The 26,300-nt window shown below is 37.6% G+C and overlaps 2 protein-coding genes across 5 annotated transcripts in view; both read left to right on the forward strand.

The window, feature by feature from the left end:
- Nucleotides 1-17,432, forward strand: part of GXYLT2 (glucoside xylosyltransferase 2) — a 34,750-nt gene extending 17,318 nt beyond the window's left edge. Inside the window, exons 4-7 of one of the 2 annotated variants that reach the window (XR_011557938.1) lie at nt 7,906-8,157; nt 9,440-9,563; nt 9,869-10,074; nt 10,601-10,817. Coding sequence is in view for 1 of the 2 variants with exons in the window: in XM_070738246.1 (XP_070594347.1) it covers nt 7,906-8,157; nt 9,440-9,563; nt 11,364-11,536; nt 12,132-12,314 (732 nt within the window). In the remaining variant the exon portion in view is untranslated. Of the gene's footprint in view, nt 1-7,905; nt 8,158-9,439; nt 9,564-9,868; nt 10,075-10,600; nt 10,818-11,363; nt 11,537-12,131 lie in introns of those variants that run through there. The other variant, XM_070738246.1, reaches the window with a different exon arrangement.
- Nucleotides 17,433-23,989: 6,557 nt separating this feature from the next.
- PPP4R2 (protein phosphatase 4 regulatory subunit 2) overlaps nt 23,990-26,300 on the forward strand; it is a 35,157-nt gene continuing 32,846 nt past the window's right edge. The window contains exons 1-2 of one of the 3 annotated variants that reach the window (XM_070738247.1): nt 23,990-24,531; nt 25,274-25,355. In XM_070738247.1, the coding sequence (XP_070594348.1) occupies nt 24,498-24,531; nt 25,274-25,355 (116 nt within the window). In that variant the 5' untranslated portion in view covers nt 23,990-24,497. Of the gene's footprint in view, nt 25,070-25,273; nt 25,356-26,300 lie in introns of all 3 variants that reach the window. The other 2 variants (XM_070738248.1, XM_070738249.1) reach the window with 2 other exon arrangements.

A 26,300-nucleotide genomic window follows, 5' to 3' on the forward strand; every position in this document is an offset into this window, starting at 1 on the left:
TCGCCGCAAGAAAAAAAAGAGAGAAGGCGCGTCTCCTGAGGGGAAGCCAGCGCTGCCCGCCCTTCGCCCGCCCACGCCGTTGCTCGCGCCACTCAGCTGGGAAGCGGGGCTGGGGTTTCCCCGCCGCCCACGCAAAGGGGAAACCCCGGCAAGAGGGGAAGACCCAGGGAAGCCGCCCAGCAGCTGATCTGCCCGGCAAACTCCACCATCTACGCATGCGTGGCCATAGAAAGAAAAAGGGCGCGCATGCGCAGATGGTGTTGTTTACTTCCGGGTTGAAAAATCGCAAATTACCCTGTTCGCAATGGTCGGGGACGCAATAACCGGGGGATCATTGTATTTGGGATTGTGGTAAGGAGAAATTTAGCTTACTCCTCCATAGATTCACATCTGAAGACAATCCATTCTCTGCAGATGCTGCTGCTTCTTGAGCAAATTCTCCAGAGATGCTAGGGGGGAGATTTCCTTTCTATATATATCAAGCTGCAAGAAGGGTTTTTCCATCAAGTCTCAGCAGGAAGAAATTAATTCACCTTTGTGCTTTCTGCTATTTTGGTAATCCATTGAAATTATGAGCATTTATAATAGATGAAGGCACATAGTGTCTTCTTTGGGGTATTCTTTGGCTTTTTCAGTTATCCAGTGTGCATCAGAAATAATTATTTATATTTCTTGGCTTTTTCTAAACACAGCTTGAACATCTGGTGTCTCTTTTTCCATGCAGAGCTCTAATCTGCATTGGATGATCCCAAGTATTATTTAGCTAGCGTGTGAGATTAAGGCTATTGTATGGTAGTTTAGTTCAGAGGTCGGTTCCTCCAGGTTCGCCTGAACCAGTAGTGAGTTGCTGGTGATGTCACAATGACATTACAGAACCGTTTTTGTTTGTGCTGGTTTGTGGACGTCACCATTATTTTTTTTTGGAATTATTTTATTTTATTTTACTTAATTTTTCTTCTGAGCATGCGCGTCAGGAAGCGAATGGGCAGCGAGCTACGTTAGAAGCCACCCCTGATTTAGTTACACAATCTGTCAAGTCAATCTTAGTCTCTCTCTCTCTCCCTCCCTCCCCTCTCCCCTCCATCTGATTGACCTCTTTCAGTCTCTCAGCACCACTGTGTCATTCTCCAAATTGTGTGGATTTAATTACATCTTCTGTACTAGAGGTTCTCATATGTAGAAAATATCATCCAAATTACTGTTGTACAGTATTTCAGTATATTCCTCCCATTTTGGTTTATTCTCCATTTAATCACTATTTGCAGGGTGTCCAGCAAACCTGGAAAACAGGGAAATCAGGGAATTATCAGGGAAATCGGCTGTTCGGGAAATATCAGGGATTCGTGAAAAAAAAAAGGAATAAATCAGGGGGGGGAAACAAACTGTATTAAAATGTTTAAAAGTCAGGGAAAAATCATGTTTAAAAATCCCGGATCGTGTTGCATGGCAGAGTCAAGCAAAAATGAGCATAACTGTGGCAACAACTTGCTTCCTCAGATATCCATATTTCTCCACAGCTTAGTCATTTGGTATTATGTCATCTATGACCGCCTTAACTAGATCGCAAGTTACAGGGAAATGTCAGGGAAATATCAGGGAATTTCAAAATACTTTCCCCCTGGATACCCTGTTTCTGTCATTTGGTCTCTTTTGATGTATCATTTCCAAGGTTCGAAGCTGCTTCTGGATTCACAGATTTTTAAACATTTTTTCCTTCTTTTTCCATGTCTGCTTCCACCTTAAATGTATTTACTGATGTTGTTGTAATACTGTTTCTTGTCTTTTCTAACAGCTCCCCTTGTTAACATTCTCAAATGTTTAATTTTCTTGGCTTTGACTACTCTTCTTAGCAATTTCAATGGTTTGTTCTGATGTTTACTCTACTTTATGTTTCCCAATTTTGGGCAATTCATATTCATCTTTGACAACTTTTTTTTAAAAGTTTTTATTATACAAACATTAAAAAGCAGATATATAAGGCAGTACATAATCTATCATTTTAAAATATGGTTATTGTTTGTTTAAATATTGTACTTACATTCTAAAATATAAACTACAAGACTGCCAGTATATCCCCCTCCCTCCCAGTTGAACTGTTAATCACACAGTTCTTTCTTTTTTTTTTATTTCATTATACGGTCTATGACATCAGTGGTTACCAAATGTTTGTTCTGTAACTCAATTAATCTAAAGTCAGATTAGTTTGATCTTAATTTTATCTATCCTTCTGGTTTCTCTTCAGATCGTATAAATCTTTCACCTTTTGACAACTTTTTTAAGTTCACTCCATACTTCCTCTGGTTCTGTTAAGGGCAAGCCACTTCTGAAAAAAGTTGCCATAAAAACTGCAGGGATTTGTCCAGGCAGTTTCCAAGAACTGGACAATTGCAGAACAGGCCAAAGTATCACACTAAATAATGTTTATTCCTATTAGGTAGAACATTGCTCACATTCAAAATAGTGTGGCTCTTAGGGTTCCATGGCCCAAACATTTTCATCTGTTTTGTACAATAGAATATATATGTTTATGAAATTGTCCACTTTAAGAATGAATTTGTTTCCTTTAGTTACATCAGTCTGTTAGTCTCATATGCCTATTTCAAGGCAAACTAAGATTGAATAAGATGGAACACTCAGCTTCATATTACAGCTATTTTCACTGTTGCATCCAGAATCAAAACCAGAATAAAGCTGGAAAGGACGTTGGAGATCTTCTAGTCCAGTCCCCTGCTCAAGCAGGAGACTTTATACAGTGTCTGTCCAGTCTTTTCTTAAAAATCTCCAGTGATAAAGAGATCTGTCCTGTCCACATTTACCCCTCTGATAATTTTTTTCAGTACAGTGATACCTCGTCTTACGAATCCCTCGTCATACAAACGTTTCGAGATACGAACCCAGGATTTAAAAAAATTTTGCCTCTTCTTCTGAACTATTTTCAACTTACGAACCCGCCGCCGCCGTTGGGATGCCCCACCTCTGGACTTCCGTTGCCAGCCGAAGCGCTCGTTTTTGCACTGGTGGGATTCCCCTGAGGCTCCCCTCCATGGGAAAACCCACCTCCAGATTTTGCAATTGGAATCCCACCAGCGTGAAAACGGGCGCTTCGGCTGGCAACGGAAGTCTAGAGGTGGGGTTTTTAAACATTTGCGATGCTGCAATTTTGCTGAGGCTTCTCTCGCTGGGAAACCCCACCTTCGGACTTCCGTTGCCAGCCGAAGTACCCATTTTCGCGCTGGTGGGATTCCCCTACTAGGATTCCCCTGCAGCATTGCAAAATCCGGAGGTGGGGTTTTCCCATGGAGGGGAGCCTCAGGGGAATCCCACCAGTGTGAAAACGGGGCAAAAGGGGCTTGCACGCATTAATCGCTTTTCCATTGTTTCGTCTTACGAACTTTTCACCTTACGAACCTCGTCCTGGAACCAATTAAGTTCGCAAGACACGGTATCACTGTATTTTTACTTTTAGAAAAAGAACACAGACCAAACCTACTTTTATAGACATGTGTATTCTGTGTCAAGTTTACTCATCTTTCCTAACTTTTCAGATATAATACTTCGGTGAAATTGCACTAGCTCTTCCTAGAGTTATCTTGAGAGAATAATAGAAGTGTTTATGCAATAAGATTAGAAAGTGACAACTGTCATTCTCAGCAGGAGATATATTCTCCAAGAATTGTAGCATCCAGTTGCTGTTTCATTTTTTTTGTCATTATACTGTTTAGGGGTTTGCCACTTTTTATTTCAGTGTACTGCTCCTTTTCAGTTAATAAGACTCACAGTTCATGCTGTCACCCCTGTATAGACTCTAATAAAGTGCTGTTCATATTCTGACACAGATAATATGTTAGTTTCTTGCTGACTTGCAACACAATCTGCTTTTTGTTTTGGAACTCTTCAGCACTTCTGCTTATTTATTAGTGGCAGTTTTATAATGTACTTTAGCCAAAAAATGCTGCTAGAGTGACTAATGTATAATCACTAATACAAGACTGTCTGTATCTTGGTTTCATTCCCATCTCCCTTTTTAATTTCTTTGTAATGTGAAATAGAAAGAAAAGGAGGATGGGAGAGAAACAAAATTAATGTATGTTTCATGTTATGGGGCAGACAAGCTTTGGTGACCACATTTCAGAGAAAAGGTGTGTGGGATGGGGGCTTTTGATTTGGATTTTGCCTTAGATTTTTAAGGCAAAATAGGAATTTGAAGTTCAATAGAGGCTTCACATACTTTCTAGAAAGAATGGAAAAAACTCAATATGGGTAGTCCTCGACTTACAACAGTTCATTTAGTGACCACTCAGAGTTATAAGGACCATGAAAAAAGTGATTACCGTTACAGCATTACTATGGTCATGTGATCAAAACGCAGATGCTGGACAACTGACTTACATTTATGATGGTTGCAGTGTCCTGGGATCATGTGATCACCTTTTGCAACCTTCTGAAAAGCAAAGTCAGTGGGGAAACCAGATTCATTTAACAACCACATTACTAATTTAACAACTGTGGTGATTCACTTAATAACTGTTGCAAGAAAGTCGTAAAATGAGACAAAATATATTTAACAAGTGTTTCACTTAACAACAAAAATTTTGGGCTCAGTTATGGTCATAAATTGAGGATTATCTGTAGATGGCACATTAAGCTAGTGAATACTTATGTTAAAGACATAAAAGGTTTACATTTTGATTAAGTGAGAGAAATCTGAAGAAGTCCTGGAATTATTTATTTATTTATTTATTTAGTTGTTTTGTCACGTACATAATGGTGTTACACAAAGATACAGTATAATATTTATATACATGACATTAGTAAAAGAGAAACATTAGGACAGGGGATGGAAGGCACTCTGATGCACTTATGCACACCCCTTACTGACCTCTTAGGAATCGGGAGAGGTCAACAGTGGATAATCTAAGGTAACATTTTGGGGGTTAGGTGATGATACTCTTGTAAACATCTTGTGTAAATTAATCGCTTTATGCAAACCAGTTCAGTTTACTTTGATTATTTAAGCCTGAAATTTGATTATTTAACCCTGAAATTTGTTATTAAGAGTATACTCACGTAACTACTCAAGAAAGCAAATGTATTTTTAAAAATGGGATGTTGATACTTCAAGGCTTATGCAAAGGATGTTTGTTTGTTTATTTGTTCAATTTCTGTGGATGCCCATCTTTGTCTCTGACTCTGAAAGCAGAGGTGCTATTCTGCCAGTTCGTACCAAGTTGGGCAAACCGATAGTAGTGACCTAGCTCTATGCTGTCCTATTTCTGAATGTTTTGAAGCTGCGCACATGCATGTAAGCCACCCGTTCTAGCAAAGTGCATGTATGGAAGGTCACCCGCATGAGCAAAGCATGTGCACACGCTCACATTTGCAAACCATTAGGGAAGCTAAGTGAATACCACCTGCGCCTGAGAGGCTTACAATTCAGTTGATTCAGGCTTAGTTTTTAGGAGTTTTCTTTATTGCCTATATTCCATGTCATTCAGTCAGAGTTGGGCAGTTTCTAAATTAGATAACTAAAACAGATAAATAAAATGTATTTTAAAAAACAGGGCAGCTAAGCTTTTACATCTGAATGCATTCCATTATTGCTAGCCTGGTTATGTGTTATATTTTAGCTTATTCATGCTACAAAAACAAAACAGAACATAGATGGGGTTCTACCCCCAACCTTCTATTGGCAAGTTAGAATAGCAATATTTAGGAGGTTTTTCCAAACATGGGTTCGCAAAGGTGGAACTTCACTATGGTGGTCCATTCATGGTATAGTGTCAGCAAATTTAATCAGATATAATTTTGGGGGAATGAAGACAATTAAAAGGAGTTTTTAAAATAAAATTAGAGGAGAGATAAACTAAGGAAGAGACACTACGCAAAGCCTCAAATCTACTCTGCTATGTTGTGTAAAATTATTGAAATTAGGGATAGATTTATAAAGAACATGATGGCCACAAGAGGGCATATGGCAAACAAAAATTAACAGCCTTATTATCATCCATGCATTTGATACACTGTTATCAATGGTGAGCCAGTGTTTTCCATGATAATTCTTTCCAGCAGTTCAAACTGGCCAAGAGCTACAGCTCAATCACAGAATACCATACATGCATGCTGAAAGTTTGGAATTCAGTTCCTGACCTCTCATTTGTTATAGGAAGATATCTGCAACAACATCATATTCTAATAAATCCACTTTCCCCAACCTGATGCCTTCAGGTGGGCCAAACATGAGCTATCACCATCTCCAGATGATGTAATTCATCAGGCCTGGAGAGCACTAGGTTGGTGAAAGTTATGATTTAGCAACATACGGATAAGGGAGTTTAATAGTTAAATGTGGTCATTGTAGGATATCAAAAGGAAAAAAAAATTGAGAAAGACAGAAATTGAGTCCAGATATACAATGGTCCATCTACTGAAGAACTTAATTCGTCCCATGACCAGGTTCTTAAGTAGAAACGTTCTTATGTAGAAGCAATTTTTCCCATAGGAATCAATGTAAAAGCAAATAATGCGTGCAAACCCATTAGGAAAGAAATAAAAGCTCGGAATTTGGGTGGGAGGAGGAGGAGGAAGAGGAGGAGGAGGAGGAAAGTCGCTGCCGAAGGAAGAAGGTGAGAGGAGGGGAATCAAAAAAATTAAAAACTTTAAGGCTTAAAAAGAAAAAGAGGGACTCTGAGGCGGCGAGGAGGAGCATGCGCTTCCCATACACCCGGCGTGAGGTTGCCTCCCATACATTGCCTCCCATACATTGGCTGCTGCTGCTACCTGCTGCCTCTTCCTTCCCTTACTGAAGGGCTCCCTTCTCCGCTCGCTTTGTAGCCAGCGCCTTACCTTTGCTGTGGTGACTCCACGGCTGCCCAGAGCGAAGGGAGTGTTTCTTTTGTCTGGGCGCTGGCAGAGGTTTATTCCCTGTCCAAGCGCCCAGTGAAAGGAAAATGCTTCGTTCGCTCTGGACTGCCAAACCGTCACCAGAAGGCTCCTCTGGCAGCCCAGATGGCTGGGATTAAAGGGGGAATGGCAGGAAACTGGCCGGGCCTTTGTGCCGCCCTCAAATTTCCTGGGAAATTTTTCCGGGCTTGGGTTCTTAAGTAGAAAATGATTCTTAAGAAGAGGCAAAAAAATCTTGAACACCTGGTTCTTATCTAGAAAAGTTCTTAAGTAGAGGTGTTCTTAAGTAGAGGTACCACTGTAATTGCTTTTGTCTGAACAAGGGGACATAATAGGATCTTTAAGTTTGTCTAGCACTGTTTGCTGAATGGAAAGCATAGGTTGTTCCATTATAAAACTAACCCTGGGTGAATTGACCATGATTAGTTCTCTTCCATTCCTGATGGAGTGGAATGCTTTGTACGGAAAAGTTTGTAGGCTCTGTGCCTTTATAATCCCTCTACTGCCCGATGTGGCTTAAAACTTGAACAGATAAAAGTTGGTTCATCTCTGAGCCCTCTAAACAAGGCAAAAATAGGAGGGCTGGCAATTACTGCTTGCCATTCAAAAGAAAATGGATTTTTCTTTGAAGCAAGCAATGGATTCCTCTTACAGGTTAATAACTACCCATTCTAAATCTATTTTCTTTGTAACTCTTCCTTGCAACTGTTGGGAAATAACTTCCTTAACACTAAAAAGAAAAGAAAGTTGATGTATTTGACTTTTTTTGTGTGGGGTGAAGTGCTAAATACCTAGTAGCATCTGACCTTTCTCCTCTTTCCCTCTCCCATTCCTTTTGCCTTTATTCTTGTCTACCTGACCCTGAAGTATTATGTCAGAACCTCTTTATTTGGACAGAAAGGCAGGCCAGGGGTATTGCCTTGTGATTGGTATTTATCCGTTTGTGAGTCTTTAATATATTTATTTTTGTTGTGGCTTACTCAACCATCTGCGCTTTTTCCAAAGATGATTTTGAAGGATGTGGATTCCCTTCTGTATGTGGACACAGATGTCTTATTCCTGAGACCCATTGATGACATTTGGGACTTTCTGAGAACTTTTAATGCCACCCAGCTGGCTGCCATGGCACCAGAACACGAAATTCCAAAGATTGGCTGGTACAGTCGTTTTGCTCGCCACCCATATTATGGAACCACTGGGGTGAATTCTGGTGTCATGCTAATGAATTTAACCCGAATAAGAAATACCCAATTCAAGGTAAGGAGATGATTTATTTATTTGGGAAGAATATCTTTGTTGGGGTAGAGTTGTTTTTTACTCTGTTTCCTGTTTGTTGTGCAAAACTTTGACATATTACTTTAGTTTCTTTCTATACAAATTACATTGACATAATGAAAATGTAACATAGACTCTCTTTTTTTTTTTTTGGAGAAATATACACCACATAGATCAATAAGTATTCAAACTGTCTTTAAGACATAGAGTGAAATAATAGTTATTTTGGCAGAAGACTTTATATATTTAGAATAACGAGTCTACGGAGAGGGGCAGCATACAAATCTAATAAATAAAAAAATAAAAAACAAACTTTGTTGTCACTTTGAATGTACACTAATTGGCATGCATTTAAATGATATTTTGTTGCATACAGCTCTCAAAGGGTCACCACCTCCAACATACACTACATAAATATGACTGACTGACTGACTGAATGAATGAATGAATAAATAAACAAAAAAACAAAGAAATAAAGAAATAAATAAGCAAGCAAGCAAGCATATACCCACATATATAACACAGAGAAACAATAGTCTAGTTCGGATGTATATGTACATGGTGAGAAAAACAAATCTTACAAGTTTACCAAACAAATGGCATAGGAAACAAAGCTGTTACAAAATCTGAGAGTCCTGCTTGAAATACTTTGAAATCTCCTCCCAGAGGGGAGCAACAGAAACAAACTGTAAAGTGGGCGTGTAGGATCTCTAACAATGCTTTGAGCTCTAAGCACCTAGGGCTTATAAGCAGTACCCTGAATAACAGAAAACAAGCTTTCTATAATCTTCTCGGCTGTCCTTACTCTCTGTATGGACTTTCTATCTGAGGCAATGCCACCAAACCAAACAGTGATGCAGTTTGTGAAAACGCTCTCAGTTGTGCCTCTGTAAAAGCGCATGAACTGTAGGCCTTCAAATGCTTCTACACAAAGGATTGCCACACTAAGGATACTATCAGTGTAGCCAGTTTTTCTGGTACCCTTTGGATATGTTAGACTTCAGTTCTCATAATCCTTAATCATCACATCCAGTGGGGAAGAATGATTGATTATTTGTCAGGCAGAATACTAAAGTAGATTTCTTGTTTGACATATTTAGGAGAAATGACTTCTCATTCCCATCTTGTAAAAAGCAACTTTTTTCCAACTTGTTTGGTCACTGAACCCAGCTAGAAGGTGCACCATGGCAATAGCTTCCTCCTGCTATGATTGTAAATTTTTGGTTATAATTACTTTAACAAATCATTTTTTTCTCTATTTCAGAACAACTTGATACCAACAGGCTTGAAATGGGAAGAGTTGTTGTACCCTTTATACCAAAAGTATAAAAATTACATTACGTGGGGAGACCAGGACTTGCTAAATATTATTTTTTACTTTAATCCAGGTGCATACTTTATAAGTATATAGGATAATTTAGAATAAGGATAGCATACTTTAACTTTGAGTATATAATAATAATTTTTAAAAATTGAGACTCTTCAAATATGAGTGTTGCATAATTGTTCCTTTATGCCATAATATATTTTTACATCTTTTTCCAATCATTGGACACCTTTACCTTTCTACCAACTTGCTTTTCTCAAAAACCATAATGCTGATTGGAGCAACCAGGAAAAAAAACCAGAATTATAAATATAGTGGTACCTCTACCTAAGAATGCCTCTACTTTTCTTTTACAAACTTTTCTAGATAAGAACCAGGTGTTCAAGAGTTTTTTGCCTCTTCTCAAGAACCATTTTCCACTTACAAACCCAAGCCTCCGAAACTGTAACCGGAAAAGGCAGGGAGAAGCCTCCATGGGGCCTCTCTAAGAATCTCCTGGGAGGAACCAGGGCTGGAAGAGGCAGAAAGAAGCCGCCTTGGGGCTTCTCTAGGAATCTCCTGGCAGGAAACAGGTATGGAAAAGGCGGGAAGAAGCCTCCTTGGGGCCTCTCTAGGAATCTCCTGGAAGGAAACAGGGCCTCCACCCTCCCTGTGGTTTCCCCAATCGCACACATTATTTGCTTTTACATTGATTCCTGTTGTGATTCAGCCTGAGGCTGCTCAGGGACCAGCTGTGTCCCTGCTGGCTCCATGCCCGGAGGAGGATGACAGCGCAGAGGAGGGGGCTGAACAGTCGGACGGGGGAGAGGAGGGTCAGGAATGAGATGAAGGAGAACAGCATGAGAGCCCCAGGGGGGGGGGGGGGGGCTCTCCCCAGCCAGTAGCTTGGAGTCATTAGGTGATGACGCACAAGCTGTCATTGACATGAGAGAGACGTTCAGAGCAACGAAAGGAGCAGTTAAAGAAATATCACCATTGAATTAGAAACAGCTGGGTTTGGGTGTGGTCCTCATCAGCAGGGTTTAAAAGGCAGGCAAGGCCTTGAAGCCATGTGGAGTGTTATCAATTGGAGTTGCGGTGACCTGTTTTGATTCTCAGCGTCTCTGATCTTCGCTTGTGGCCTCGCAGTCTGGAAGACTCGTGGGAGGCGTCTGTTTGGTATCTACAGCTTCGTCTTGGCAGCAAGAATCTGGTATTGCTTCATGGACTATTCCCTTTGTGTATATATTTGAAGTTCCAGCGTTTTTCCTGTTTGTAAGGACATTTTCTGTTACCTGTGTTTTCCTTGAATTATATAAACTGCCTTTGCCTTTTACCAGTGTGTCTGGCTTCTCTTTTTGGGTTGGTATTGGCTTCTGGAGTGACCCAGACAGAACAATTCCTATGAAAAATTCCTTCTTACACTCTTTCCTACTTAAGAACCTGTTCACAGAACGAATTAAGTTAGTAAGTAGAGGTACCACTGTATTTGTATTTATCATTTATATGATATTATAAAAATATTTTTTCTGATTTCTTTCCAAGTCTTGTATTTAAAGCTGATTCATAGACATCATTTTATTCTTGGATAATAGAGTAGTGTGGTGCCCAGGGGTGAAGACGCTTGCCTGCCACTTGGAAGGCTGAGAGTTCAATTCTATGTAGCAGCAGGTGTCTCTCTTCTAGGGCACAAAGGAAAAATATCTGCTGCCAACTCCAGTTGGCATTAGGAAGGGCATCTGGCCACTAAACTCTCAGCTCCATCGCCTGCCCCTCCTAAAAAAAATTAGATAATTACAGGTTGTAAAAAAAAAAGAGTCATTCTACTCTTGGCTAATATTTTTTTCTCTATTTTATGTATTTTTATTTTCTTTCCTTTTAGAATGCCTCTACCTCTTTCCCTGTCAGTGGAATTATCGACCAGATCACTGCATGTATGGCAGTAACTGCAAAGGAGCAGAAGAAGAAGGCATTTCAATTCTGCATGGGAATCGAGGTGTCTATCATGATGATAAACAACCTACTTTCAAAGCACTCTATGAAGTGATACGTGATGTAAGTGATTTTTTTTGCCAAATCACAAATTCTTACATAAAATAAGGCTGCAATATATAGTGTCCAGTAATGGGTCTTATTGTTACAAGAATCTCAGATGGTAGAGCAGGCTAAGGAATATTAACTCAGTCAATTTCCAGTCAATGTTATACTTCCAGTCAATGGATGCTTGAAATTAAGTCCTCATTGCCCCTATTATAGAACACCATCCATGCATGATACCATATTTGTCCTCAGAGTCTTTGGTAATGTTCTTGCTGCAATAGAGTGCAATACAAGACATATAAAACACAACTTCTTTAGCTTGATTCAGAATGAAGAGTCCCAATCCAATTTATCCCATTGTTCAAGTCAAAAAAACTGATACTTAAATAGCAAAAAAAGACAAAGAGTTGGATGATAATGATATCCAATAGACAGATTTCAGGAATATAAGAGAAGCGAAAGATGAGGATAAGGAGATGTAATAAATAGGGATCAAACTATGTATTTTGTATAGGGGCTAAGTAGGAGAAGCTGACACATATATCAGTATAAACCATGAACCAACTATTTAAGGTTGCTGATTACATTTTTGTATCTTTTTCCTCTGTAGTTTTCCTTTGAAGACAATCTCTTCCAATCAATGTACTATCCTCTCCAGTCCAAGTTCCTCAATACTGTACACACTTTATGTGGGCGAATTCCACAAGTTTTTCTGAAACAAATTGAGAGAACCATGAAGAAGGTCTATGAAAAACATGTGATTGTTAATATCGGAGATAATATTAGCTTATAATTGTAACAGTATATTTTGATGGAGCTATCGGACCCATCACATCCCACCCTGTGAACTGAAATTTCTGTGGTGTTTTTTTTACTACAGTTCTGTAAACCCGGGAATAAAGTTCATGAAGCTTAGTAAGACATTTCTGACTAGACATGTATAGGATTGCATTGAGTCAGTTATTGCTTAAGCAAAATGTGAAGGCTTTAATTATAATAAAGACCATGCCATTATTTCGCTTGGCGGTAACTATGGCAATGGTTTAAATGCTGGAAAAAAGAAAATTACTGTTGCAGGTAAGACGAGGAACATAAATATTTGGAAACTGTTAAGACACAGATACAAGGAGACTTTCTCTGTAATTATGTGAGAAAGTTCTTACAGATATTTTTTATGCTGGAAAATAACTGCTCATGATACCTAATGATATAACTTAGCTTAGATTTTGGCATTCCATACTATCAACTCTCTTCAAATCTAGAGTAGAAGATGCCTTTGGCTTTTCTTGTCCCGCTTTTTTCACCAATCCAGAGAGTATCCACTTTTGATACCATATAGTTGCCTTTGACATGAACCTAGTCCAGTGGTGGTGAACCTTTTCCCCCCCTGGTGCCCAAAGTGTGTGCGCACGCGCTATCACACATGTATGAGTGCCCACACCCATAATTCAATACCTAGGGTCTCCCTCAGCCCGCAGAGGCCCTCTGGAGGCTAGAAATGGCCTATTTCCAGCACGCACATGCATGCTGGAGCTGAGCTAGGGTAACGACTCACATGCCAGAAGAGAGGGCTCCGCGTCCCACCTGTGGCATGCATGCCATAGGTTTGCCATCACTTACCTAGTCCATTCAGCGGTTTCAGCAAGGAAATTAGCCTTCCTCTCTGCTTCCATTCATGGCATTTGATTCACCAACATGTTACTCATCTTAAAACCATTCCCTTTAGGACACCATTGAAAATGTCTTTGTCCAGCCTCTATAGCTTCTGCAGGTTAACTTTCTTGTTGCATCATGGTATTGATTGCCAAAATGACATCAAGACCATAATTTGAACCTCGTACTCTTAGATGGTTTCCAGCAGATTGCAGTTGGTCAGAGTTCATGTATCATTTCACTGAGGAACATCTATCTCTTTGGTATTTTAGGGACCATTATTATTATTACACCATATGGGGAAATCTGTTTCAACAAATCTAACTGTGCTCCAACTATTTTAACCAGGACTGTCAACTTTGCTACCTCAACACCTGAGGATAGTGAGGGGAAGGTTAATTTCTTCTCTTTGCTAAAGTTTACACAATGAAAACAGCAACTATTGCTGGTATTATTTCTTTACAGTTTGGTGGAAAGACTGTAAGTAATAAACCAAGTAGATTCCTACCTGAAACATTTTTTAACTAGTTATTAAGGTGATATTTTCTGCTTTGCATGATATATGATAAGAGTTTTCTTTATTATCTTGCCAGGTTTTAATATATCAATTTTATACTTTGCTATCTTTGCTACACCTGATTAAGATAGCTATTCTTTATCCATTCCTGAGTTAAAATGCAGAACAATTTACATTGTTCTGAACAATTTACATAAAATTTCTGTCATTTTACATATAGAATTTGAAGAACAGACTTTTCACATAGAGTTGTACAATATGTTCTAGATAGCTTTTTTTTGGTCTCAAATACTTATGTAGTGAGAACGTAAGGGACAATGGTATTTTTTATTATAATCCTCTCTGAATCAGCTTTTGAACTGTTTCCTTTACATTTTTGCAAATGGCAGTTGAAATGTAGGACAGAATTTACTACATATTGAACAAAATCTCACTTTGGTAATAACATGGTTTACATGGGTGAATTTGATGTGGCCTGTTATGACTGCAAACTCGCCTGTAGAATGGAAGCATATGAGACGGAGAATTAAGGAATCAATCAGAGGGCAAAAGAAAATCCGGTTGGATTTGTAAGTGTCACCCTGTGAATTAGAAACTGCTACTATACTAATGCCAAAATAGTTGGTCTGATGCTAGTGCTTCTTAAAGAGTAACAGCAAAATCAAAGGGGTAACACCATGCCACACACCCCTTTGTGGATCTGTGTTTTTTGTCTATCACAAAAAAAGTCTTTCCTTTTGCAAAATGAAAGCTCACTTGAATATAACTTAAATGCAGAAAAATTCAGAATGCCTTGCCTAGCAATTATTAAAACGAAAAGTAAATTTCCATAAAAAGTATTAGAAAATCAAACTTGTGGAAGAGAAAGAAGAGCTAAATGCTTGTTTTATAGCAGATATAATATTCAAAGGGATGAAAGTATCTAATATTATCCATTGAAAAGATGGAATCTTGAAAAATCTCTTTAATGGAAAATTGATATTTGGAAGAGTAAGTTTGGCCATTTTTCACTTGGTAAAATATAGCACTGGATTAGTTGCTGTCTGTTAAATCTCCATTCATGTGCAGGATCTCAGATGCCCTCTAAGATATTTCAAAATCCAGTGTTATAACATTTTTTGAAAGGGTTTTTAAAAGTGGTATTTGATACAGTATTTGATTCTAGGACAGATTTAGAATTTGTCCAGTTCAATTTCTCAGAGTGACTTTATATCTTCTGTATGATACTCAAAAGCATATACAATCTCAAAAAAGATTGAAAATACTTGGATATGCATCACAAAAAACTCTTTGAGATTTGCTGTATATTGAAGCAACATTGCTGTTGCAGTTTTATTTGAGGGGAATATAACATAAAGTCTATAGTAGGAATTCTGCTCCACTTGGACCTTTGTTTTGAGTTTGTTTTGAATTTTATTAGATGTATTGATATTTGAATTCAAATCCTAGAGATGAGGATTATTAGCTCAAAGTCAAAAAGGAATTCTCGTGTGCTATCAAAGTACTTAAAAAGACATTTTTTGTGAATTCAGATTCGTTTTCAGAAATTGAGTTCGTTATACTTTTATAATAAACTAAATAGTGTGATTTTAATCACAAAAAAAGAAGGAAACAGTAAAGTATAATCTCCACCATATTTTGATATGTTTACAAAAGTTGTAGTAATGTATTATATTTTGGTTCATTTAAAAAAAACCAAGCAAACGTAAAAATACTTTTTATATTTTCGCTTGATTTATAAAGGATTTAGTTTTCTAATAGTGAATTAACACTAACAGTTCTGCACAGTATTAGTAGACTTGTGCAAAGAAAAATATCAGTTTGCATTCTGTTCTTGGGGCATTGTTGGGGGACTATATTACAAATCTCTTAAGAAAAAAAAATTAATTATATAAAGATATTTACTGGATAAATTCTTAGCTTGTTTAAACAAATAGCTTGTAATTTTCACATTTCATTTTTTAATTTTAATATTTTTTCAATATGTTAATATATGCAAATACTAATTACTGATTTTTTTTAAAAAAACAACCATTACATATAGGGCACATATAAATATTAATTTTAACTTCCTCATTTACATGTTGTATTATTTTTTATATTAGGATATGAGATGAGGATTTCTGCCTACTGTGATTCAACCATCAAAAAATAATTGTAAATCAAAGTAAATTAAGGTTACAGGACTGGAAAAACAAGGGTGAATTTATAATCTCGTTTTAATAGTTTTGTGGTAAAACTATAATCTCTAACTGACGCATAGTTGCTTAACTATTTCTGCTTGATGGCTCAGTGTATATTATATTCTGCCAGTAACTGAATGGCAAACATTCAAATAATGAACTATAGGGCTGTAATAAATTATGTACATCTACAATTAAAAGGAGAATAGAATTCTTTTAGTGCCAACTCCATGTGTACTTGCTTCCAATAGCTGCCAGATTACTATCTCAAAGACTTGATTAGTCACAATTCAAGATAGCCTGTCAGGATAGATATACTTCTTCACATGTGTCTACAGAAATTCTCAGTCATCCAGGTCGTCATTGTCCCAGGGGTGCTTTTTAAAATGTGATGTGGTATGAATTTAACCTTGATTTGGAAAGAATGTGTCCTATTGCCAAATTGCTTTAAGGGGTCCTTGGTGGTCTTTGAGCTTGGTTTTTTTTCTTGCAGACTTTTAATTGCCCCAAACTTGTGTAATGACTGCAATAATCACTAAATAGGACAAGCAGGTAGAAGACTGATAAAATGCATCCATGAACAGCAACCAGGAGTCAGAAGATATAAAGACACCTTAATTGCACAACGTAGACTTAAGTATAATTTCAACAGGGAAACTAACCATCCTAGACCAAGCCAAATTCAAAAATGCTAGGGAATTTCTAGAAATCTGGCACTCTGACAAATTAGCCATGAATACAATAGACATAAACAATATCTACATACATACTATGCAAAAGAAACAATCAACAAGTCAAAAAAAGAACAAAAAGACACACAACACCACTACCATCACCAGCAGTAATTAGCACCAGATGAATGTAGATTTAACTCCAAAATTAACATAAGACCAACAATCAAGAAGTAACCTATCCCAATCAAGGAATTCCCAAACAAGCTAACAGTAAGCAGCCCAACTAAGTGACCTGTAAAATCACTCCCACCAACACTGACAGGGCAAGTCACTAGACTAGAACATAAACTGAGATCAAACCTCACTCCTTGCTAGCACTGATAATATTACCTGGTTTGTGTAATAAAACATCTTCAAAAAACACTAACCCCCCACCCTCCCAAGCTCAGAGGGCATGAAGGACCCCTGAGTTACAAATATTCTCCTTTATTGTCAAACTGCTTTTTTAAAGAATAGTACTGTACCTTTATAATTTTCAAAATTCCAGGGAGTCTCCAGAATGTTGACACAAATTAAAAATTTATTCTCACTTTTTTTTTGTTCTGAATCCTTTAAGAAAAAATATTTTTAACACTAAGAAACTTCTTGATGAAGTTAGTTGATAATTGTGTACCAATAGGTTTTCTACATGGAAAATGAAAAATGGAATTTGCATTATTTGTCTCTGTAAAATTGCAGTCATTGTCATGTCACTTTACTAACTTGTATATTTCTGTTTGATGAAGTGCACTGAATATTTATGGCTCCTAAGGAGACAATTATAGTGTATTTAAAATCATTTATAATTTTAGACCTTTCAGGTTAATAAACCAACTTTCAGCAAATATGAGCCTCTGTTTTTCTAGAACAAATTAATAGTTGTGTTCAATCTTGTATACAGGCACAGAAAATACATTTGTTCCAGCTGTGAATAATTTATATGATAAAGTTATGGTTGGTTTTGCATGAAAATATTAAGGGTGCTTTCTGATGTTGATATCTAACCAAGCTTGATATTTGACAATCTAAACAAGAGAATCACAAAAAAGGACTAAAAAAGAAATAGGTATAATTGGGACAAGTTTCTGTTACTCTGAATAAAGAGTAGATTAGATTAGATTTATTGGATTTATATGCCACCCCTCTCCGCAGACTTGTACGGATAATGTCAAATGTATCTGGCATTGCACATAGTTGGGTCTTTAAAGGGAAAAATAACAACATAAAATAGAGCTCTTGAAATTAGTGGATAAAGCTGTCTTCTTGCTCGCACTATCTTCTATATCAGGTAGATTTTAATTACCGGTATCAGTTTTATCAAGTCAAAATCTCCTTTCCTTCATTTTTATTTTTGCTTCCTAATTTATTAATAGCATTTTTATTTCTCCTATTAATAATTCAAATTATTTTAGCTCTAAATAGTTTTGTTCTTAATCCTCAAAGATAAGTGACTCGATGAATAGAATCAGGTACAAAATTGACATCATAAGTCAAAGCTTGGCAATGCATATTTGTCTAGCTCCAAGATTTTCTCCAAACTTTTTCTTTGAAATTATTCCCAAATAGATTATTATTAATAATCTATTTAAGACACCCAATCATAGGCCATATGTCCTCAGAACCTGATTACCATAATCCATCCATTCATGTCTTGGCTAAGGATTTGATTATAGCTTGAATAGTTATTATTATTATTATTTATTGGATTTGTATGCCGCCCCTCCCCGCAGACTCGGGGCGGCTAACAACAATGATAAAAAACAACATGTAACAATCCAATTTAATAAAACAACTAAAAACCCTTATTATAAAAACCAAACATACACACAAACATACCATATATAACTTGTAATGGCCTAGGGGAAGGAATATCCAACTCCTCCATGCCTGGTGACAAAGGTGGGTCTTGAGTAATTTGCGAAAGACAAGGAGGGTGGGGGCTGTTCTAATCTCTTGGGGGAGTTGATTCCAGAAGGCTGGGGCTGCCACAGAGAAGGCTCTTCCCTTGGGGCCCGCCAAACGACATTGTTTGGTCCACGGGACCCGGAGAAGGCCAACTCTGGAACCTTATCGGCTGCTGGGATTCGTTACAGGTTTTGATGGAAGATATCTTAAATGAGTGATGCACTTTGATATAAATTGGTAACCATTGTTCATAAAACTATTATTTGTTAACCATTCTTTTTTAAATCAAACCTATTTTTCTGGATTTGCACAATGTTTCAATTATGAAGGATAGTTTTGCAACTTATGTTTGGGTTAATTTGGAGACTTTATCAGGCCTGATCATAGAATATTGTTAATCATTATTTAAGTCTTAGTATAATCATGATATGTGAATCCATTTAAATTTAGCCTATTCAATTTTAGTAATTTTTATTAAATTGTATTAAAAAGTATAACCAAAAACGTATGTACATTTGCAATATTTGCAATACACAAAAAAAGAAAGAAAAAATACAAACCAAAACAAACAGAAAACATCAACAACAAAATCAAAACAAGAAAAATACAAAAATATACAATGGACAATTACAACAATACAATTAACATAAAAAATGTAGCCTATTCAATAACCATTCTGTGTAAGGTTAGTTGTAATAAGAAAATTTTAAAAACTGCACTCTTGAAAGATGATTGAATACATCCAATAAATAGTGATTGTTGCAGTGTATCAGTAAGTTATTAGATGGTTTCCAAAACGTGGGAGTATGATGTCTGGAGAATTTAGTGAATTGAAATTCCTAACTTCATAACTGCAAGTCATCTTAAAAATACAAAATATAGAAAGGGATACGGTAAAAGTTTTAATAATAGCTATTGTAATAGCTGTTTCAACCCAAAGTTCCCCAGGAGAGGCTAGAACTCACACACTCCCAGTTTAACTATTGTTTAACTTTTCCACCAAATTGGCTCCCTACTTTATCTTTAAAATATGGATCAAGGAAAATAACAATCTGAAAAAGTGTCTGTTTCATTTTTTAATTATTTATGCCTAGATGGATTCTGTAGTTTGTATTGCTCAATCTTGCTACTAGTTTTGGTATTGGATTGCTGTTCATTTAATCTTGTTTTCATCTGATCCTACTGTCATTGTGTTATTATTAATTTACATTTCAGGTTTTTAATGCAGAGACTTGCAAATGCAAGACTATTTATAGTCACAATAAATAATTAAATAAAGTTCCTGAAAGTATTTTAGAAAACACAAGTTACATGGGGAAATACAGAAAATAGTTTTCACTTCACTGCCCTATCCAATTTATGCTACCTCTTTCTTCCCTCAAAACTTCAAATATGAGAAGCATTCAGTTTTAATAGCAATATTAAGATTCCCTTTGTGCACTAAAGAAGCCTAGATGGTTTAGTTTTGGTTTAATTGGTTTTATAGACCCAGACAGTGTCATTTATAATCCATAGTTATATTTTAGTTTATTGTGCAAATTAAGCCATCTGATATTTTTTAATATATATTTTGGTGTAATATAGCAATAGCATTTAGACTTACTGTATATACAGCTTCACAAGGCTTTACAGCCTTAAGTGGTATACAGAGTCAGTATATATTCCCAACAATCTAAGTTCTCATTTTTCCACCTCGGAAGGATAGAAAACTGAGTCAACCTTGAGCTTGGTGAGATTCAATCTGCCAAACTGCTGGCAGTTGGTGATCAGCAGAAGTAGCCTGCAGTACTGCACTCTAACCACTGCGCCACCAAGGCTCTTGTCTACTTAGTCATAAAGTGTCCCTTATTTAAGATTGAAAAACTAGTTAGTATTTAAAATATTGGTAGGATATTATGTCTCTTGTTTACATAGGCCTTTGGATTTATAATCGAAAGAAGGCACTTGCATGAAATCAGAGTGAACTTTAAAAAAAATAACAATTTCCACCATTGCATTGCACAACCTACTTATCTTTGTTTTTTTAAAATAATAATAATGATGATGATGATGATGATTTGAAGATGTCTATGATGCTGTAGCTGTACTAAATTCTCATCCAAGCTACTGCAGATCTTTGTTTTATTAATGTTCTACAATTCTGGTGTGTGTGTGTGTTCGTCCTAGAGGTCAATTGTTTCCTCTTCTTATTGGACAATGAGACATAGTGTGCAAAACTACCAGGAAGAACTGTTAAAGATGGATGAGTGCTGTCATTTCTTACATGGAATGACAAATTGGCTCTGCCACTCTGAAAATTGCAAAGAAAAAGGAGAAAAAAATCTATTATGAACCCTGAGGTTGTTTTAAAAGTGATTTTCTTTTAAATGTTATGATATTAATGAATAATATTCAGTAGATGATGGGTATCTCCTTAAGAGGTTCTTTCTAACTTTATCGAGACACATTCTGAAGTATAGAGTATTAACACTGCAAAGGCAATTCAGGAATGTTTCCTCCCTTTATTTTAGTAGTACTATTTCTGCAGGAAACTAAAGGAAGAATGGATAATGTTGAACAGTGGAAGAGCAAAGTAATATTTCTCAAGCTGATGTTCTAAAAGGATTTAAACTTTCAAAATGGTACAACATTTAGCTTTTTAGAAAGGCTATTGGACAAAAGAAAGTGTACAATCTTTATATAATAAATCTTCCATGGATCTTTCTAGTATATTTTTTGTCAATCTGATACCCTCTTAGATGTTAAACCACCTGACTCATATTTATGACATTGTAGTGTCATCTTTTGCGGCCTTATGTAAAGTCAATGGAGAAACTAGAATTGCTTAATGACCACATTACTAATTTAACTATATTGATTTACTTAACAATTGTGACAAGAAAGGTCATAAAATGAGGCAAATTTCAAATGTCTCGCTTAGCAACTTTTGGGCTCAATTGTCATAAGTCAAGGACTACTTGGAGTAGGAATGAGACACAAGCCTTACATTTTCTACTCATCAATCAATTATATTCTGTGCATATATTAAATGGATTAATAAATGGTAAATGATTATTTGAAAATTAACTTACACTCATAACTGATCCCCATTCTATAAAAAGCCATATAATGGGCCCAAGTATATTGTCCTTAAATATCTGCCTAGCTTCCAATCTATTATCTGTCTAAAAGTCTAAAGGTTAGATAAACCTGTTTGCTTGTTTGCTTGCTTGTTTGTTTGTTTGTTTTCTAAGCCACCCAACTCCTTCCAGACTCTCATCATCTGAAAAATTTGTTCAAGTTTTTAAAAAACTGATGACTAAAATTTTAACAATATTTTCAGATGACTAGAACTCATTATTATTCTGTTACTTTTAATTATTTGGGCTGATTCCTACAGCAAGTGTTAAAACATTCTTCCCACATGGCAATAAAAATAAAAATTTAAGCGCTGTGAAAAATCTGTGTTTTTCTTCATTCTCTTGTCCCTTCTGTGGAATAATTTCACAATGAATAGAAGAAGCCAATACATAAACAGAATAGATCAGCAGTGAAATCTACTTACCTTATCACTGCTGCATACACTTTTACACCCTCTACCTACGCATGCGGAAAAGGCTTTGCACATGCGTAGAGGGTTAAAAACAAAATGGTGACATCTGGATGGGTGGGCAGAGCCTTGCATTGCCATCGCTACCGGTTCTCCGAACCGAGGCATACTGATAGAATTTCACCACTCAAATAGATATATCTAGCAAATCTTAAGGTAGTCCTTCAGATGGTTCCAGCAAACATCCTTAAAAGCGAGTAGGTCTTTAAATTTAAACTTAAAATTATTTGAAACTGATTGAAATAACATAAAATAGAATGGCATGCCGGTTCTGCGTTTATTCAACATCTTCCACTTATGTCATATTTTAGCAACTTATGGAAAACAACTGGACTGCAAATCCCCCAGATTATAATAATAATTTATTAGATTTGTATGCCGCCCCTCTCCGAAGACTAGGGGCTGCTAGATATGTAATTTTGACTCTCAGAACTCTGTCAACTACCCCCATAAAGGCTGGGAGTTCCGAGTATTATAGGGCTGGCAAATTAAGTTTCCAGAAGAGCATAACTAAATACATTAAATAAATAACCTGAAATAAATAACTGCTCCGTTGAAGCTGACACATTGAAAATGAATGAAACTTTATCTCCCATACTTCCTTGTCTGCGTTTGTGAGAGGTGAACGTCAATTATTATATCTAACGCCATTATTATATCTAATGTTTCTTTTTTTTCTTGTTACTAGTATCATGTATTACTATATTACTATATCTTTACATACCTCCAATATGTACTTGACAAAACAAACAAATAAATAAATAAACCTTTGAAAGGCACCAGGTTAAATGAAAGCTCCAGAGTTACTTGGTTGACTTGGGCAGCTATAGAAATTGAATGAATTATAGAATGACTGACTGATTGAACAAACGAATGAATGAATAAATAAATAATAGTCGGCCCCTCTTATTTGCTCTTTCAAAGGCAGCGCATCTCTTCTAGTAAAACCCTTCTATACCACATAGTGCTGGATGAAAAATCCAGATCCACTTCCAGTTCCAAGCTGGGAATAAAATGGAGGTTGTTTAAGAAAATTTATTTATGAACAGAACCATCTCCCACACACCATTCCTATGATTCCTATGAGGTCATGACTGGCTATAGGGGGGAAATGCAAATCCGAGGTGTTTGAGCTAATCTTGACAACTTTGGTTTGCCTAATTGTGTTGCTTATCTGGAGTTTCCATCTGACTCAGTCTTTCTGAATGAATTACCAAATCTGCATTTCTAAAAACTGGCCTGTTTCTGCTTGGGGGAGGTGGACTGGGGCTGATTTCTGCCTCAAGATTCCCCCCCCCCCCATTTCTCTTTACGGGGAAATATTCTACCCTGGTCGTTATCCAAAACAATTTTCCCCACAGGAAATAATGGAAATGGATTTAATTGGTTCCCAGTCTTTATTTCCTATGGAGAAAATTGAGGATTTTTTTCTCTCCCCCCCACACCCATTGTCCCTCCCTCCCTTCCCTCTTTACCTTTTCCCTCTCTGCCTTCATCCCCTCACCAGGGGAGCAGGTTGTTATCAGAAAAGTACGCTAACCAATGTGTTCGTTAACCGAGGTACCACTGTATATAGATATTATTATCTTTGTATACCACCAATAGTTACTTGACAAAACAAATATAATAAATAAATAAATGAGTAATTTCTGTCTAAAACAGAGGGAACAAAAGGATCAAGTGAAAATAAAACAGATGCATCTCAGCTAGATAAATACTTTGACTTAAAAAGCAACTTTTTAAAAGATTTGCGGACTTCAATTCCCAGCATCCCTAGGGAAGCATGGCTAGGGAATTCTGGGAATTAAAAAGTCGGCCAACCTCAAAAAGTTTGCTAACGTCGAGAAACACACTACAGTACTTTAAACACTCGTCTGAAAATATTTACGTGCGGGATCCTGCCGCCCCCTTCCCCGCCCCAACCTTCTCTGCAAGAAAGGCGGGGGAGGGGTGAAACCCAACTCCGAGGTGAATCAGCGCTCGGCGAGTTTTCGGCACCGAAGCGGTCTGTCGCCGAAGCCACGGTGACGTCATCCCCGGCGACCCCGCCCTCTCCTCGTCTCCACACCGCCTCTCCGAGCGCGCCCCTGAGCCGGCGGGAAGAGGAGAGGCTGAAATCGGTGTGTTGCTTGCGAGGAGGATCGGGAGCGCGCACGGCGACGGCTTAGGCGCCATGTTGGAAGGCTGCTGAGCCCGGCCGCCGGGGAAATCGCTTGTTACTTTCCTTCTCTCTCTCTTTCTCTCTCCTTTCCCCCCTCTCTTTCTTTCTCCCTCTCTCTTTCTCCTCCCTTCCCTCCCTGTCTCTCTCTCACCGTTGGAGCAGGCGCACCTGAACTCCCTTCGCCTGCTGCCTGTTTCCTGCGAGAGCCCCGGGAGGCAGGAGGAGGAAGGGGAGCAGCGGCGGCGGCGGAGGATCATGGATGTCGAGAGGCTCCAGGAGGCATTGAAAGGTTTGCGGGCTTGGGGTTGGATTGCCATAGACTGGAGGGGGAGGCTCACCTCGAGGTCGCCGGAAGAGTGGGGGAAAGAGAGAGGCGAGCTCCCGACCTTGGGAGGCGGAAGAGGAGGCCTGGCCCTTAACGTGGCTTGGGAAGGGAAATGCCAAATTCTCTCGGAGAAGCGGCGGTTGGAGAGACCCCAGTTCTACTCCCGCCACAGTCTTCTTTGGGGAGGGGGACCCTGCATTGGGCTTCCCCCAAATGTGTGCTGACGGGGGGCAGCACCGGGCCATCGTCACCCCACTCCCTCCACCTCTCCCGATTCTCTCCTTTTCCCCTTAAAAGGGCCCTTGGAAGTTCCCTCTTCGAGATTATTTGCAATAATAATCATTTGATACTTTGGGTTTCCTTTTTAAACCCCTGCCCCGTTCCATTTTATCCCACTTCCTCATACTTTTATTCCTTTCCCTTCCTTTCCCTTTCGCTTCCCCCCAAAATGATCCAAGAGTGTATGAACTCTCTTTCTCCTTGATGGCAACTTTGAGGCCAGGTATCTATTGCAGACGCTGAAGGAAATAGGAAAAAAATAAGCTTCCAAATTCATGTTTTAAATGTCTTCTGAAGTTTGAATGATGTGCGAGTTTGGGAGCTGGGGGAAAAGTTGCTACTTAGGGAGGTGGATGATACAGAATTCACAAGGTATGTTTTACATTTTTTCCTCCCACTCTTCTATTTCTCCTCACATTTCTTACAGATTTTGAAAAAAGAGGAAAGAAGGAAGTCTGTCCAGTATTGGATCAATTTCTTTGTCATGTCGCCAAAACTGGGGAGACAATGTAAGTGATTTTAATTTGACTGATAGTCTTATCTGTGTCGTTGAAAAATCCAAAAGATATCCCAGATTAAGAACCAAGAGTTCCCTGTGTTTTACTATTCAAATAACTTTGTTTCAGAATTAAAAGTTGCTGTACTTTTAATAGTTGGCTTGTGAAAGCTGCTGTATTTGTTTATAGTATAAATCTTTCAAGAGTTGCTTTTATCGCATCCAAACCTGATTTAAAACAATAAATTTAATGTTTTCCCCATGCATTCCCTATAATATTTTCAAAATATTTTTAAAACTTTATGTGGCAATTAGTTTTCAGAGTTGAGAATGAACTCTAAGTTCAGATACTGATTTAGCCTATTGCTACCTTTCATAGCTGCTTGTGTGAAAATTTATAATAATGTGATATTGGACAAAGATTAGATTTTGATTTCCTAGTTAATTAAAAAAATGTTTTCTTACATAAAGGTAAGAAAAGAGTACAACAGAAGTTTTATGTAAATTTTGGTTTGATAGCATCATATAAATGTGTCCAACTGAGTCCAAAGTTTGTGTTGCTGGGCTTTTTATCTTCAATATGAAAAACTCATTTTGATCTTCCCACCTTCACAGAATCATTTTAATGATTATTTATTATGTTACACATCATGGTTATTTTATAATGGATTCTGTTCGGTTATTGCAAAATTCTATGGCATACTGTGCAATGATTTATATCTTTTTAACTTGGTGCCATACTTACCACATTAGTTTTGTGACTGAGACTATGGGTGGCTCCCATTTTATAATATATGGATGAAGAATGACAGAGAAAAATGACTAAAAAAACATAGCTTCAGTCTGGGTTCTTTGGCTGTAGACTGGGGTGAGGGCAAGAGGCAACCTGGCTCACAAAATTGCCCATTTTTATTGGGAGGTGTGTGTGTGGTGGGGAATGAAATTCAGTGGATTATAC

Source organism: Erythrolamprus reginae, chromosome 2, assembly GCF_031021105.1.
Source record: "Erythrolamprus reginae isolate rEryReg1 chromosome 2, rEryReg1.hap1, whole genome shotgun sequence".
NCBI classification, from domain to species: Eukaryota; Metazoa; Chordata; class Lepidosauria; order Squamata; family Dipsadidae; genus Erythrolamprus; species Erythrolamprus reginae.